The 12,275-nt window shown below is 36.4% G+C and overlaps 1 protein-coding gene across 11 annotated transcripts; it reads left to right on the top strand.

The window, feature by feature from the left end:
* The first annotated feature begins 873 nt into the window (after positions 1–873).
* LOC107790835 (uncharacterized) lies at positions 874–7,108 on the top strand. Of its 11 annotated transcripts, none has more exons than XM_075252247.1 (6): positions 874–1,371; positions 2,614–4,085; positions 4,250–4,344; positions 4,715–4,831; positions 5,347–6,726; positions 6,847–7,108. In XM_075252247.1, exons 1-2 carry the CDS (start codon positions 1,038–1,040, stop codon positions 3,855–3,857), a joined length of 1,578 nt encoding a protein of 525 aa, XP_075108348.1. In that variant the 5' UTR covers positions 874–1,037; the 3' UTR covers positions 3,858–4,085; positions 4,250–4,344; positions 4,715–4,831; positions 5,347–6,726; positions 6,847–7,108. The 11 variants fall into 11 exon arrangements, with proteins under 11 accessions (XP_075108348.1, XP_075108351.1, XP_075108346.1 ...); XM_075252250.1 differs by having other exon boundaries at positions 5,347–5,519; positions 6,293–7,108; XM_075252245.1 differs by having other exon boundaries at positions 5,347–5,519; positions 6,529–7,108.
* Positions 7,109–12,275: the final 5,167 nt, after the last annotated feature.

The following is a 12,275-nucleotide window of genomic DNA, read 5'->3' on the forward strand; positions in this document are numbered from 1 at the left end:
AAAATAAATTAAAATAAAAACAAAAAGGAAAGTAATTTAAAAGCAACATTGTAATTACACAGTGCAATTATCATAAATTCTTACCTCCCCTTGAGACTAGGACTGTTCAAAACCGAACCGAAACTGTTAACCGAACCGAATCGATGGCTTATTGGCTTATTGATATCGGATTATCGGGGTAATAGATGGTGAACGGATTGAGATTTTATAATTAACGGCTTAACGGTTTGGGGGCGGATTACATAATTTTCTTATCGGGTAAACCGTTAACCCGTTAAGAATTTTTATATCTACACTTTTACCCCTATGTATATAAAGTACTATTGAAAGTAATTTGTTGAATTGTCCGTTATCCGTAATAGCTGGAGTGTCTGGTTTTATGTCTTTTTTGCATGCATCTAACAAATTAAAGTGTGATTTTCTGGATTTTTGGTTTTACCATCTGAATTTCTTGTGAAGAACGAATGTTACTCAAAGTTTGATTTCATACATGTATGAGTATATGAACTAGATTGGAACTTGGAAGAAGACTCTTCAAAATTTAAAAATACTGTTATATCTTATATGATATTAAAAATTTGGTATTGATTTGAAACTGTTTAGCATTGATTTATGATTCTTCAAAATTTTTTTTATTTGATTTAGCCGATAAACCGCCCGATAGTCGTTAATCCGATACCAATCCGCATCGTTGTTATTGGATGGCTAGCGGATTACTACATTTATAATCCGATAACCGATAAGCCGAACCGTTAAGCGTAATTATTCGTTCGATCCGTCCAATAAGCACCATTAAATTACACCCAATTTTATACTGACCAAATAATTATTTGACCAGATAAATATGTCAAACCGTGTAATTCTAAGCTCTTCAATCTTCATGATATTAAACTATCACTTGTGCTTAGCGAATGTTCCTAAAATCTTTGAGACAAGTGATCTTTTCGTGACCTGGGAAAAAAAGGGGAGAGCTTGTTCTTCTTAATCCACTTTTACCCCTCCCTCTATTCCTCTTTCTCTTTCCTCTGTAGTCTGCAATGCTCTATCGCTTCATCTCAAAATCTTCACACCTCCTATTGCTAACCCTAGTTTCCTCCAAAACCCACTTCTTAAACCCTAAACCCTTTCCCCCTAAATCCTCATTTTCCATTCCCAAGCCTAATTTCTTTCCTAGGAACTCCTTTTTCTTCTCCACAGGTAACAACAACAACAATGGCAAAGTTTCAGACCCTTTATATACTTGGAAGCTCTCTTCTGAAACGGATGAATCAGTGTTCAATGAAGATTCAGCAAGTGTTGAGGGAACAGAAAGACAGTTTCTTGATGGTGGGTTTTGGTCTATAAAACTTGGTGGCGGTCAAGAGGGAAAAGGTACAGACTTTTTCAGTGAGAACTCTAGATTTCATCTCAAAACACTGTAAAAATGCATGCTTTATGTGTTGTTTGTAGGGCTTATGTTTATTTTGCTTAAGGTCTTACACTCTTCTTATCTATTGAGTAGCGTATTATTAGAACTACATTGTCATGCTTTCTGAAAATAAGTTCGGAGTGTAAAGATAGTGGGGAAATAAACACTGTTATCTGTAGCTGCAAATTTGCTGTCTGGTTATTTTGAATGCTTAAATGTGTTCTTGATAAAAAAAAAGAGAAGGCTGGAAAGTGTTACCAAAGTAGGCTGCTGGCCTATTACGTTCTTAACACGCTATTATTATGTATTCTGTTTAGCTTAACCAAGAAGATTTCTTGTCCCTAAGTTAAAGAGTTTGAGAAAGCATATTTATGGGTAAGTTAAACTCGATATCATTCGGCATGATCTTCTAAACCATTAGCTAAAACAAAACAGAAAAAAAGATATCATTCTGCATGATCTGGCCTTTCATAGTCGAAACAACAGTACATGTGAAGTCAAATTGTAGCTGCAAAGAGGGCTAAATTTCAAAGAGTAATGCTATTGGCTCAAACCTTATTGTCTAACTGAAAATAATACGTTCTGCAGTTTTTGTGTGACTAACCCCGTGTTTATCTCCACTGTGGCTATTCAAGCTTCTCCTAGCAGCAGTAGGATGAAGGAATAAAAGAAAGATTTTTGAGTAAAAGGTTCTAACCTTCCTGAGATTACTCAAGTCCCAAACTTTTCTGCCTCAGCTTCTCATTAGCTATAAGTCTAAACTCTTCTCATAACCTCTTTCGTTCAAGGTGTATTCTCCAGTCACATTCAATTCTCATTATCCCTTCTCAGTCGCTTCCAATTTTGTTTAGTAGTAGAAGAGTGCTGTTTCATTTAGAACCACCTAACGGTTTTCTTTTTCTAATTCCACTGGATCTCCTTCTAAATGGAATCTTGATCCAGCCCTTATTCAAAAAACCTTCTTTTATAGTATCCCACATGGATATTATCCAAGTTGCCAAGTTAATTAATACCCAATTTGTAGAAATGAATCTTTGAGATCAGTGCACATATGTATGCAGTATTCGAGATGAAGGTGCTTAGCTTCTTGTTGTTTTTTCATTTGTTTAGGCCATAATTGTGGATCCCTCATTAGAGGTGTTCGTGTACAACCTTCCGACTCAACTATGTTTTTCGTGATAATGAAAAGTTTGAGAATGTGGCAGGTTCTTGTACTGATGAATTGACAATTGAAAAGAGTAGACTTAGTAAGCCTTCGGTAAGTGTGTATTCAGAAGAAACTTTGGAAATAATTGAGATTCTCAAGGGTGGTGGGGAAGACTTGATGCACAGGTTAAGATTGGTGGCTCCAAAACTATCATTAAAGCTCATCATTGAGATTTTTGAGCTTTTGAAAGAACAAAGAATATCTGGATTAAAGTTCTTTAATTGGCTTCGAGACTCGTATCCTGAATTTTATCGCAGTGCTTATGTCAATAGTCTGATTATATGTAATTGTGGATGGTTAGATGACTATAAAACAATGTTCTCTTTGTTGGTAGAGTTTAAGACAGAAGAAATTTGTTTAACTGACAAGGCTTTTGGGTTCTTAACTCTATGTGGATCGAGTAAGGATTCATTGATGAATTCTACAAGGAAAGTGGTTGATATGCTAAATGAGGTTGGAGGATCCTGTCGTGGTTCTGGTGTTTATGGATTAATCGAGATGTTCTGTTGCTTGGACATGTTCGAAATGGCAACATTTGTAATAGAGATCACTGAAAGAACAGCTTCTCACTACAATATTTTGATCCGTAAAAGGTGTAAGGCAGGCCACATTGAAGAAGCGCGAGCTATTATCAACGAGATGTTTGAACTTGGTTGTTCTCCTAACACCAATTCATATAACTACCTGCTTGGCACATTGTGTAAGAATGATAAGATGGAAGATGTGTCTATTGTGCTCGAAGAAATGAGAAATAAGGGTCTCAATCCAGATGCAATAACTTATGAAACTCTAGTATATCATTCATCTAGCCGTGGTCAGGTTGACATTGCCTCCGAATTTTTGAAGTTGATGGTAAATGAGAATGTGGAACCTCGTTCTACTACTCATGCTGCCTATCTTAAGGTTTTGCTTGAGGCGGGTGAGCGTGAGAAAGCATATAAGTATGTGATTGGCATGAGCGCCAAATATAACCACTGTGGCAATGTACTATACAGCTTGCTGGTGAGGCTTCATCAGAAGAAAGGAGACCTTATGACTGCTCAAAACATTCTTAATGAAATGATTGACAAGGGTCTCAAGCCGGACTTTGGAGTTTTCATTGAAGTTGTAAAGCAGCTCCAGAAGACGGACAGGAAATCTTTATCTCGAGATCTTAGGACCAAATACTTAGTTTTCTATTGTAGTGACATACAAAAAGCTAGCAATTCTTTATCTAATTCTTTTGTCCCATGCCAAGGTTGAATGCATCTCTCTAGCTGTTTTGTCTATGGAAGAAAGGGTAGGAGTGTGCATTATATGGTTTTAACCAAAAAAAACTGTCAAAGAAAATTTTCAGTTGTCTCAGCTTTCAACTTAGATCCTCTCAGCCTTCCAGTTTGCTGTCACCTTCAACTTCCATTGCAGTTGCTGCTGACATTGCCTCGCCTCTCCTCAGCCTCCACAAACGGCACCTATGTTACACCTCCCAAGGTTTGATTTTCTGTTTATCCTCTGCTTCAGGTCCCTGGTCTTTATTTTTGTTATTTTCACTTTACTATCTACATTGTGCAATCTGTGTTACTAAAGTATTTTTCTTCACCTTCATGGCTGTGTGGTTTCCACATTCCACTCTCTTACTCACTGGGTATATGCAGATACGTGCATCGATGATCATCTAAAGCCAAAAAGCCAATCAATCACATACAAATACAGAGGAAAGAGGAATGCCTCATGTTTAGCAATACTGCTGGTCAGGTCATTTCTTGCAAAAGTGAATTCTTTGTCCTAGACTTTTGTAAAATTGATCTATGTTCTGCCTCTTCTTGGTTAGCTTATTATTATACGAATTCTTTATTCTCATTTTTCTGTATTTTCTTAAATTATCCTGATCATGATCGTATGTAAGAAATTGGTTAAGTTTGACTGGTCATTTGCAACTATTTCCGACATGGAATACTTTTCTCTTATCTCGATTTCTTTATTGTTTTTGGCAAGCTTGATTCTTAAATTGTGCGGTTTATAACTTATATTAAGAGGTGTAATTTTTATAATTCTTTAATGTAGCTTATTAAAAGAAATACTTAACTCTTTAATGTCTTTTCTTTAATTTTCATTCTCAGAAGGTGGATTAGTTATTGGGGAGAGGTGATTAGGCAGGGTATGGCATATCTTCAGCTTGCCGAGGACATGACCCTTGATAGGAGGGGGTGGAGGTCGATGATTAGGGTAGTGAGGAAGTAAGCAGTCATGCGTAATTCCTTTTCATACTTGTATTGCTTTTCTATACTTGAAGTACTAGTGTATTCTCAGATTTCCTATTCTTAGATTTCTAATACTACGTGCTATTTTTTTGCTTTGGTTGTCTTATTTTCTAGCTATGGTTACTGCTTCTCTTTACATGGATTCTTCTCTGCTATATTTCCTTTTCTAAACTGCTATGATTATGCTTTTCTTGAGGCGAGGATCTATCGGAAATAGCCTCTCTACCTTCACAAGGTAGGGGTAAGGTTTGCATACACACTACCCTATCCAGACCCCACTTATGGGACTACATTGAGTATGTTGTTGACCAAATCATAACTCTTTTTTGAATGGAGGGAGTTGGTCATTGTCATTCTACATGGTAGAAATCTATGATATTTGCATGCTTGGCTTTTGGAAAATGATTTTGAGCACATGGGTTTGACTCTCTTTTTCTGAATCAGTTTTACATTGACACTTGGTTTCATTGTTTTCCATTTTCATTTACTAGGTTGAGTAAATCTTGGGTGAACTTGAATTACATGCTGCAGCTGTGGTTGCATGGGAGCCAGGAACCCATGGTTAATTCAAGAAGTAGAGGTTGCACCTCCACAGAAAATGGAGGTTCACCTGAAGATTCTGTTCGCCTCCCTGTGCCACACTGTTATTTCTGGAAAGCAAAAGGTAAAGACAGTCCTGTTGTAGGCTTATTCCTCTAACTCTATGTAAGGATATATAATTCAAATCCTTGTTCATATTGTGGCTTTGTCTTCTTGCAAGTAGCGTCTGCTGTTGTAAATTGTTAAGTGGATGAATAATCAAATTAAAATAGGCAACATTGATTCTCCAATGCTCTCATTATAAGAGTTAAATCATTCTCTTGAGTGTTTCAACTTTCATGCATTTCTAGTTGTACTTTATTTACTAGCATAATTTTATTTGATGGCCTAGAAAACTGTATGGTGTAATTGTATAATATGTTGAGATAATCAATACCTCTATGGAATCTAACCGTTGTGTTGAATTATATATGTTCATTACTAGTAGTATTGATTGAATGAGTAGGTCTCTCCTTTCTTTTCTTTGGTGCACTACTGAAACCCATGTTCATAATCTTTATGGCTCCCTCAATTAATTACACCGGCGTGTCTTATTGAATCCTTTTACCTTATTCCTTTTCTATACCAGGCGATCTGTGTGTGGGATATTTCCCTTGTATCTCTCAGCTGTTATCACCTCATTTCCTCTACTTTTTTGGAAATGAAGCTGAAAGGTATAAATATATGTAGATCAAACTGTGATGATACTGTTCCTTTTATGGGGTAGTATTTGCAAAAGTTGTCATCATTCTGCACTTGAATTGTGATTTGTGGTTTATTATTTTGGCATGCTTGGACTTGTACTAACATAGTTCAAGTTCATGATTATAAAATTAGCTTATTGCATGTTTTTGCAAGGAAAATACGTGTTTAGATTGTCTATGCTGAGATATAATTTCAGATTTCCCATCCTATGCGTCAATGGTTACTGCGGGTCCTTCTCCAGCCGATTCTTATGAATTCTGATCTTTTGTGTTGTCTTAACCGTTTGTTTCCATGGAGGTGAATTGTATCCAGTATTAACATGCTGAAATGTTTGCTGTGACATTATTTATTAAGAGCTTTGCAAGTAAAAGTTTATTCACTTCGCACAGACTTAACTACAGAACGTAGTTATAATGCTTGGTGACATTATCTGGGAAGCTTTCGAAGTCTACTAAATGATAGACTCGCTAAATCTATCTGGACACGGCTGAAAAAAGGGAAATTACCTGTGAACTCTGGCCATAAGCAAAGGATGGCTAGTCTCAAGCCATGGAAGAAAATCTGGAAAAGGAAACCTCTTTTATAAGGTAGCATGTTTCTGTAGGAGAGTGCTCAGTAGTTGTCACTTAACATTGATTTACATAAAAGGAGATGTCACGTGCAGAAGATGTTATCACCTCTCCTTTCTTTGTGTTTTGGCCTCACAGATATGACTGTGTTTTCCTCATCTTTAATATGAGGTGGACTTTGCCCAAGACAATTAAGGACCGGCATTTGGTGATTTTTTTTGTGGAAAGAAAAAGGCAAGTTTTTTTTTTCTCTTTTTTAAGCGCAAAATAGCAATATACATGGACTGAAATATAGGTGTCTTTATCTTTTGGCTTTTTGGTGTATAATGGGAGTATAATACAATCTCTCGAGTGTTCTGTTTTATTCAATTTCCTAAAAATAAACGACATTCGATCCAAACATAAGATGTCAAGATTTGTTTAATCCTTTTAGTTTTTAAAATCCTCAATTTAAGTCTAGCTCCTTACCAAATAGAAAAGTAAAAAGTAACATACAAACTACAGAACAACTAGAAAAACAATGCCCCATATTCGTGAGGTCAAGGTTAAAATCTTGATTGTTACATTTTTCTCCTAAATCTTTGGGAAACCAAGTTTATATTTGGGGTGTAGGTGTTTATTGTTTGAAATTAAAGACTTTGCATTTAGTGTTTAATATGCAACATAAAATATTCAGCATTTCAGGCTCATGCATTAAAAAATTGCAGGGCTTTCACTATTACATTCAAAGTTTACACCGTCTGCCTTGTAGGAGGAGCCATTATTATAAATTTAGGGGTTGAGTTTGAGTGTTTTCTCTTTTATTTCCTTAATTTTCAAATTTTGAGGTTCTTTTCTAGGATCCCCTGAAATTAGGACGTCGAGGTCGCTAATTAACACGTTCTGTGTTAAATTAAGATATTTTGTTTTTTAATTTACTTGAACACTTCTAAAATTCCACAACTGCTCTATGCAATGCAACAACTATGACTAAACATAAAGTTAAGTAAAGAGTTTCGCTAACCTACTACGCTCAGGTAGCAGGTTAGCATATTACCAATGTATGCATATTTAATTTTCCTTAAATGTCCTTGAGACCAAAGTAGATGCAACTCGGATACGGGTTCGTTTGAATAAGTATTTTTGACGCGGAGTATAAATTTATATATAAAAATTTATTAAAATTGCACTAAATTATAAATATGAATGCATAATTTTAAAAATACAATATGTTTAATAAACATTCTTTTCTAGTATAAAAATAACTTAACGCTGCTCAGATATAGAAATTAAAGATAACATGCTCAATTAATGGAGCCGGGACTCCTAACTAGCATATAAGGATGTCAAGTAACAATTAACAATTAAATGAATACTTCTAAATAAGTCAATAATTTGAATGTATGCTCAAACCAGTACAAGATCCATGTACCCCGATACACAATTCATGTATCAACATAACCTAATACAAAATTCATGTATCAATCCGGTACAAAATTCATGTACCGACCATGCACAGATGGCCCAAGGTAACATGGGTAATCACCTGATACAAAATTCATGTATCAATCCGGTACAAAATTGTAACGACCCGACCGGTCGTTTTGAGTATTAGCATTCCGTTAAGTGGCTTAAGGTCTCGAGCAACTCCGTATTATGTGTTATGACATGCGTGTGTAGTCGAGTTCGGACTTCGGATGATTCGGGATTGATGTAGAAGAAGGATTCGTGTTTTAGAAGCTTAAGCGATAAAAGTTGACCGGAATTTGACTTTTGGGTAGATGACTCCAGAATGGAATTTTTATAGTTCCAATAGTCTCGTATGGTGATTTCAGACTTAGGCGTGCGTCCAAATTTGGATTTGGAGGTTAGGAGGGTAATTTGAAGGACTAATTGAGGTCGAAAATTGATAATTTTGGTATGGTTGAAATCAATGTCGAATGAGTATTCAGTTTTTATAATTTTAGTCGGGTTTTGAGATGCGGGTCTGGTCGACTTTTTGGAGCGATTTTTTAATTCTTAGCTAAGATCATTATTTCATTATTTAAATTAGTTTCCTATAGCTATAATTATAGTATGCAATTATTTTGGCTAGATTCAAGTCGTTCGGAGTTGGAAATTGAGGGAAAAGGCCTACTAATTGATTGATTGAGTGTGGTTTGAGGTAAGTATCTTGCCTAACTTTGTATGGGGGAATTACCCCTTAGGTATTGAGTCTTTGATGCTAATTGTGTCATGTGAAGTTTGTGTATGCGAGGTGACGAGTACGTGCTCGGGCTTATTTGTGGAAAGTTGATCTTTTAGGGCTCTTAGGTCCTTATGTTCATTAGATATGAAGTTGTTTTATTATGTTAAGTTCCCCATTTACTAGTTTCACTCTACGTGTATTATTTGAAATTAATTGCTTCATGTTCAACCTTTATTGCCTATTTAACTATTGTGTCCCTTAACTGAAGTTGTTGCCTCTTCGATTGCCATGCTATCCTTTCCGTTGCTTATCCTTAATTGAATTTGTTGCATCTTTTCATAAATGATTAACCCTAAATGAAGTTTAGTTATTATTTATCGTAGTTGCCTCATCCTTATTTAGAATAATTTATCACATATTATTTCTCTCCTGTTGAGCCATTATTATGAGCTAGTATTGCCTATCGTGTTTATTCTTTGTGAGCTCGTTCTACCGCTTCTTTGTGATCCAAAGCTCTTGAGTTGATTTACTTGTTGTATTCTCGTGCTATTGTTGTTGTTGTTGCTTTTGTACTCAGTTTGTTGAGCCGAGGGCTATGCGCGGTTGTGGTATTGACACTATTTAGATGAAATATTGTGGAATATGGGCACATGTTGTGAAAGTCATTCTATTGTGATGTTGTGTGTTTGGCACATGATATTGTTGGAAGGTTTTGTTCGGGTGTTTGCACGAGATTTCTGGCGTGCAGTCATTACTATTGATATATGCATATGCGATATGACAAGGCGGGCTATATATGTGGGTATGCGCATGTGGCGAGACAAGGTGGGAATATTATTATGTGCGTGCGACGAGACAAGGCAGGTATTTACTTTATTATTGCCATGTGGCGAGACAAAGTGGGTTATATCGGGGATTGATTTGTGATGACTTGATATGGCCTGGGGGCATTGTTGTTGTTGTTGTTGTTGTTGTTGTTGTTGTTGTTGTTGTTGTTGTTGTTGTTGTTGTTGTTGTTGTTGTTGTTGTTGTTATTGTTGTTGTTGATATTTGTGTAGTGGCGTGCCTAACTTGTGTGAGTTTTACTTTGTGCAAATTGTGGGGATCGTTCCTTATGTTCCATTCATATTTCTCTACTCTTATTCGTTGGTCCGAACTGTGATAGAACACTTGCACAAACATACACGTACTTTGTCACCCTATCGGTTTAAGAAGATGAACACTGATACTACCGATCATTTGTACGAACTCCGTCTACTTGTCTTATATGTGAGATTGGATTTATTGGCATGTGAGTCGTCCGTGCAGTTATCCGTTATAATGAGGGAAAAAGATGTCAAGTGATTAGGGTTCATGATTTGGGACCCGTGAATTGTGTGAGTTTTGAGGTTTGGTACCTCGTGGGGATTATTGAATAAACCTGGTGCGAAAGCGGTTATTCTTATCAAGTTGCTACTTGTCTTTCTTTTATTTGTTTTTCACCTGATCTAAACTGTGACCAACTTACTCTACTGTGTTATTATTGGCGGTGTCCCGCTGTAAATTGTTGCTTCTATTTCCTATTGCAAGCACCGTATCATTTTTGTCATTATGCGTAGTTCTGTAGAGATATCATACTCTGTTAGTTCTATACATATACTTGTTCAGGTATCTAGTCCAGTAGGTGTCTTGACTGTTCCTCATTACTACTTCACTGAGGTTAGTCTTGATATTTACTGGGTACCGTTGTGGTGCACTCATACTACACTTCTGCATATTTTTGTGCATATCCAGGTAATTCGGAGTCAGTCGATCACTAGCTAGCTATACGGATCTTGCTGTGGAGACTCAAGGTAAACCTACTGCTGCGTTCACAGGCCTCAGAGTCACTTTCTGTTATTGTACTTGCACTGTTTTATCTCTATTTCGAAACAATTGTATTTAGGGTTTTTTGTAGCAAACTCAGTAGAGCTTATGACTTGTACTACCGATTTTAGGAATTGTAAGTTGTGTAATAAGGTGCTATTTTAAATTTTTTAGTTGTTGGTCACATTCTTCCATTAATTCAGTAAGTATTAGGCTCACCTAGTCTTAGAGACTAGGTGCCGTCACGACATCCTACGGAGGAAAATTTGGGTCGTGACAAAAATTCATGTACCGACCATGCACACATGACCCAAGGTAACATGGGTAATCACATGACTCCGGAGAGATAGATCCACATCCAAGCGCAAAGAGGAACATAATAGCAACACTCGTAAATCAATATCCAATCATCATTTCCTGTGTGCCATAACGGTATCTCATCCGCACGGTTTATCTTTCATGAAAAAATTCTCAGTCCAAATCAAGTATCCTTATTCAACATGTATGCATATGCTAAAGAATTAAAGATAAAAGGTACACAAGGACTTAATAAAAACCATACAGATATGTGCTCATGAAATCTTTATGGGACTAAGGACAATATAAGCAATTCAACATATCAAGGATAATTTATCATGCCTTCGTAATTGATCATAAACCTATGCATGATTTTTAACATGAATAGGAAAGCAAACGTAGTCACATAAATCAAATAAATCATGAATCAAATGAGTACATATGCAAAACGAGGCATACAATATTTCAATTTTACCTCGGTCATGTTATAAACTCGGTAAATGCATATACGCTCGCTACCACATATATACACCACCCCAATAGCTTAAACACACAGAAAACAAGTCAAATCCTAGGGGTATCCCTCTTAAAAAGATTAGCCAAGAGATTTACCTCCACCCGGTAGCCTAAATATCACCAAAAATGCCAAATCCTCAAAAATCCAACTCCAAATGACTCAAATATAGTCAAATACAACCCAATAACATCAAAGAAAGGCATATAAATCGAACCCAAATAATACATTTTAAATCTTTAATCAAATAGACAAAGTCAATACGAGCTCGCCTTCCGAAATTCCGACAAAACTCATAAATTCTGAACGCTCATTCTGATACATGAAATTCAAATATACAAGTTTCATCTAAAATCGATCCCAAATCGGGGTTCAAATCTCAATTATTCACTTTGCAAAAGTTTTGCCAAAAACCAACAAATTTCTTTAAAATCCAAGCTTTTAAGTGTAAAAATCCATGGAATATCATAATATAAAGTCAAATCCAAATGTAAATTGCTTACCTCCAAAGATGTAGTGAATTTGCTTTTCAAAATCTCCCAATCTCGAAGTCTAGGGCTCAAAGTATGATAAAGTGGGTAAAAGTCCCGAAATTTCCATTTAAGTAGTCTGCCGAGGCCTATGCATCGCGATCACGAAGGCCAAAAGTTGCCCAGCTAAAGACTCTCCTTCGCGAACGCGACCACTGCACCGGCTACGCCTACACGAACGTGGCACCACACCCGCGATCGCGAAGGCACCCCG

The sequence above is a fragment of the Nicotiana tabacum genome, chromosome 4 (assembly GCF_000715075.1).
Source record: "Nicotiana tabacum cultivar K326 chromosome 4, ASM71507v2, whole genome shotgun sequence".
In the NCBI taxonomy this organism is placed as follows: Eukaryota; Viridiplantae; Streptophyta; class Magnoliopsida; order Solanales; family Solanaceae; genus Nicotiana; species Nicotiana tabacum.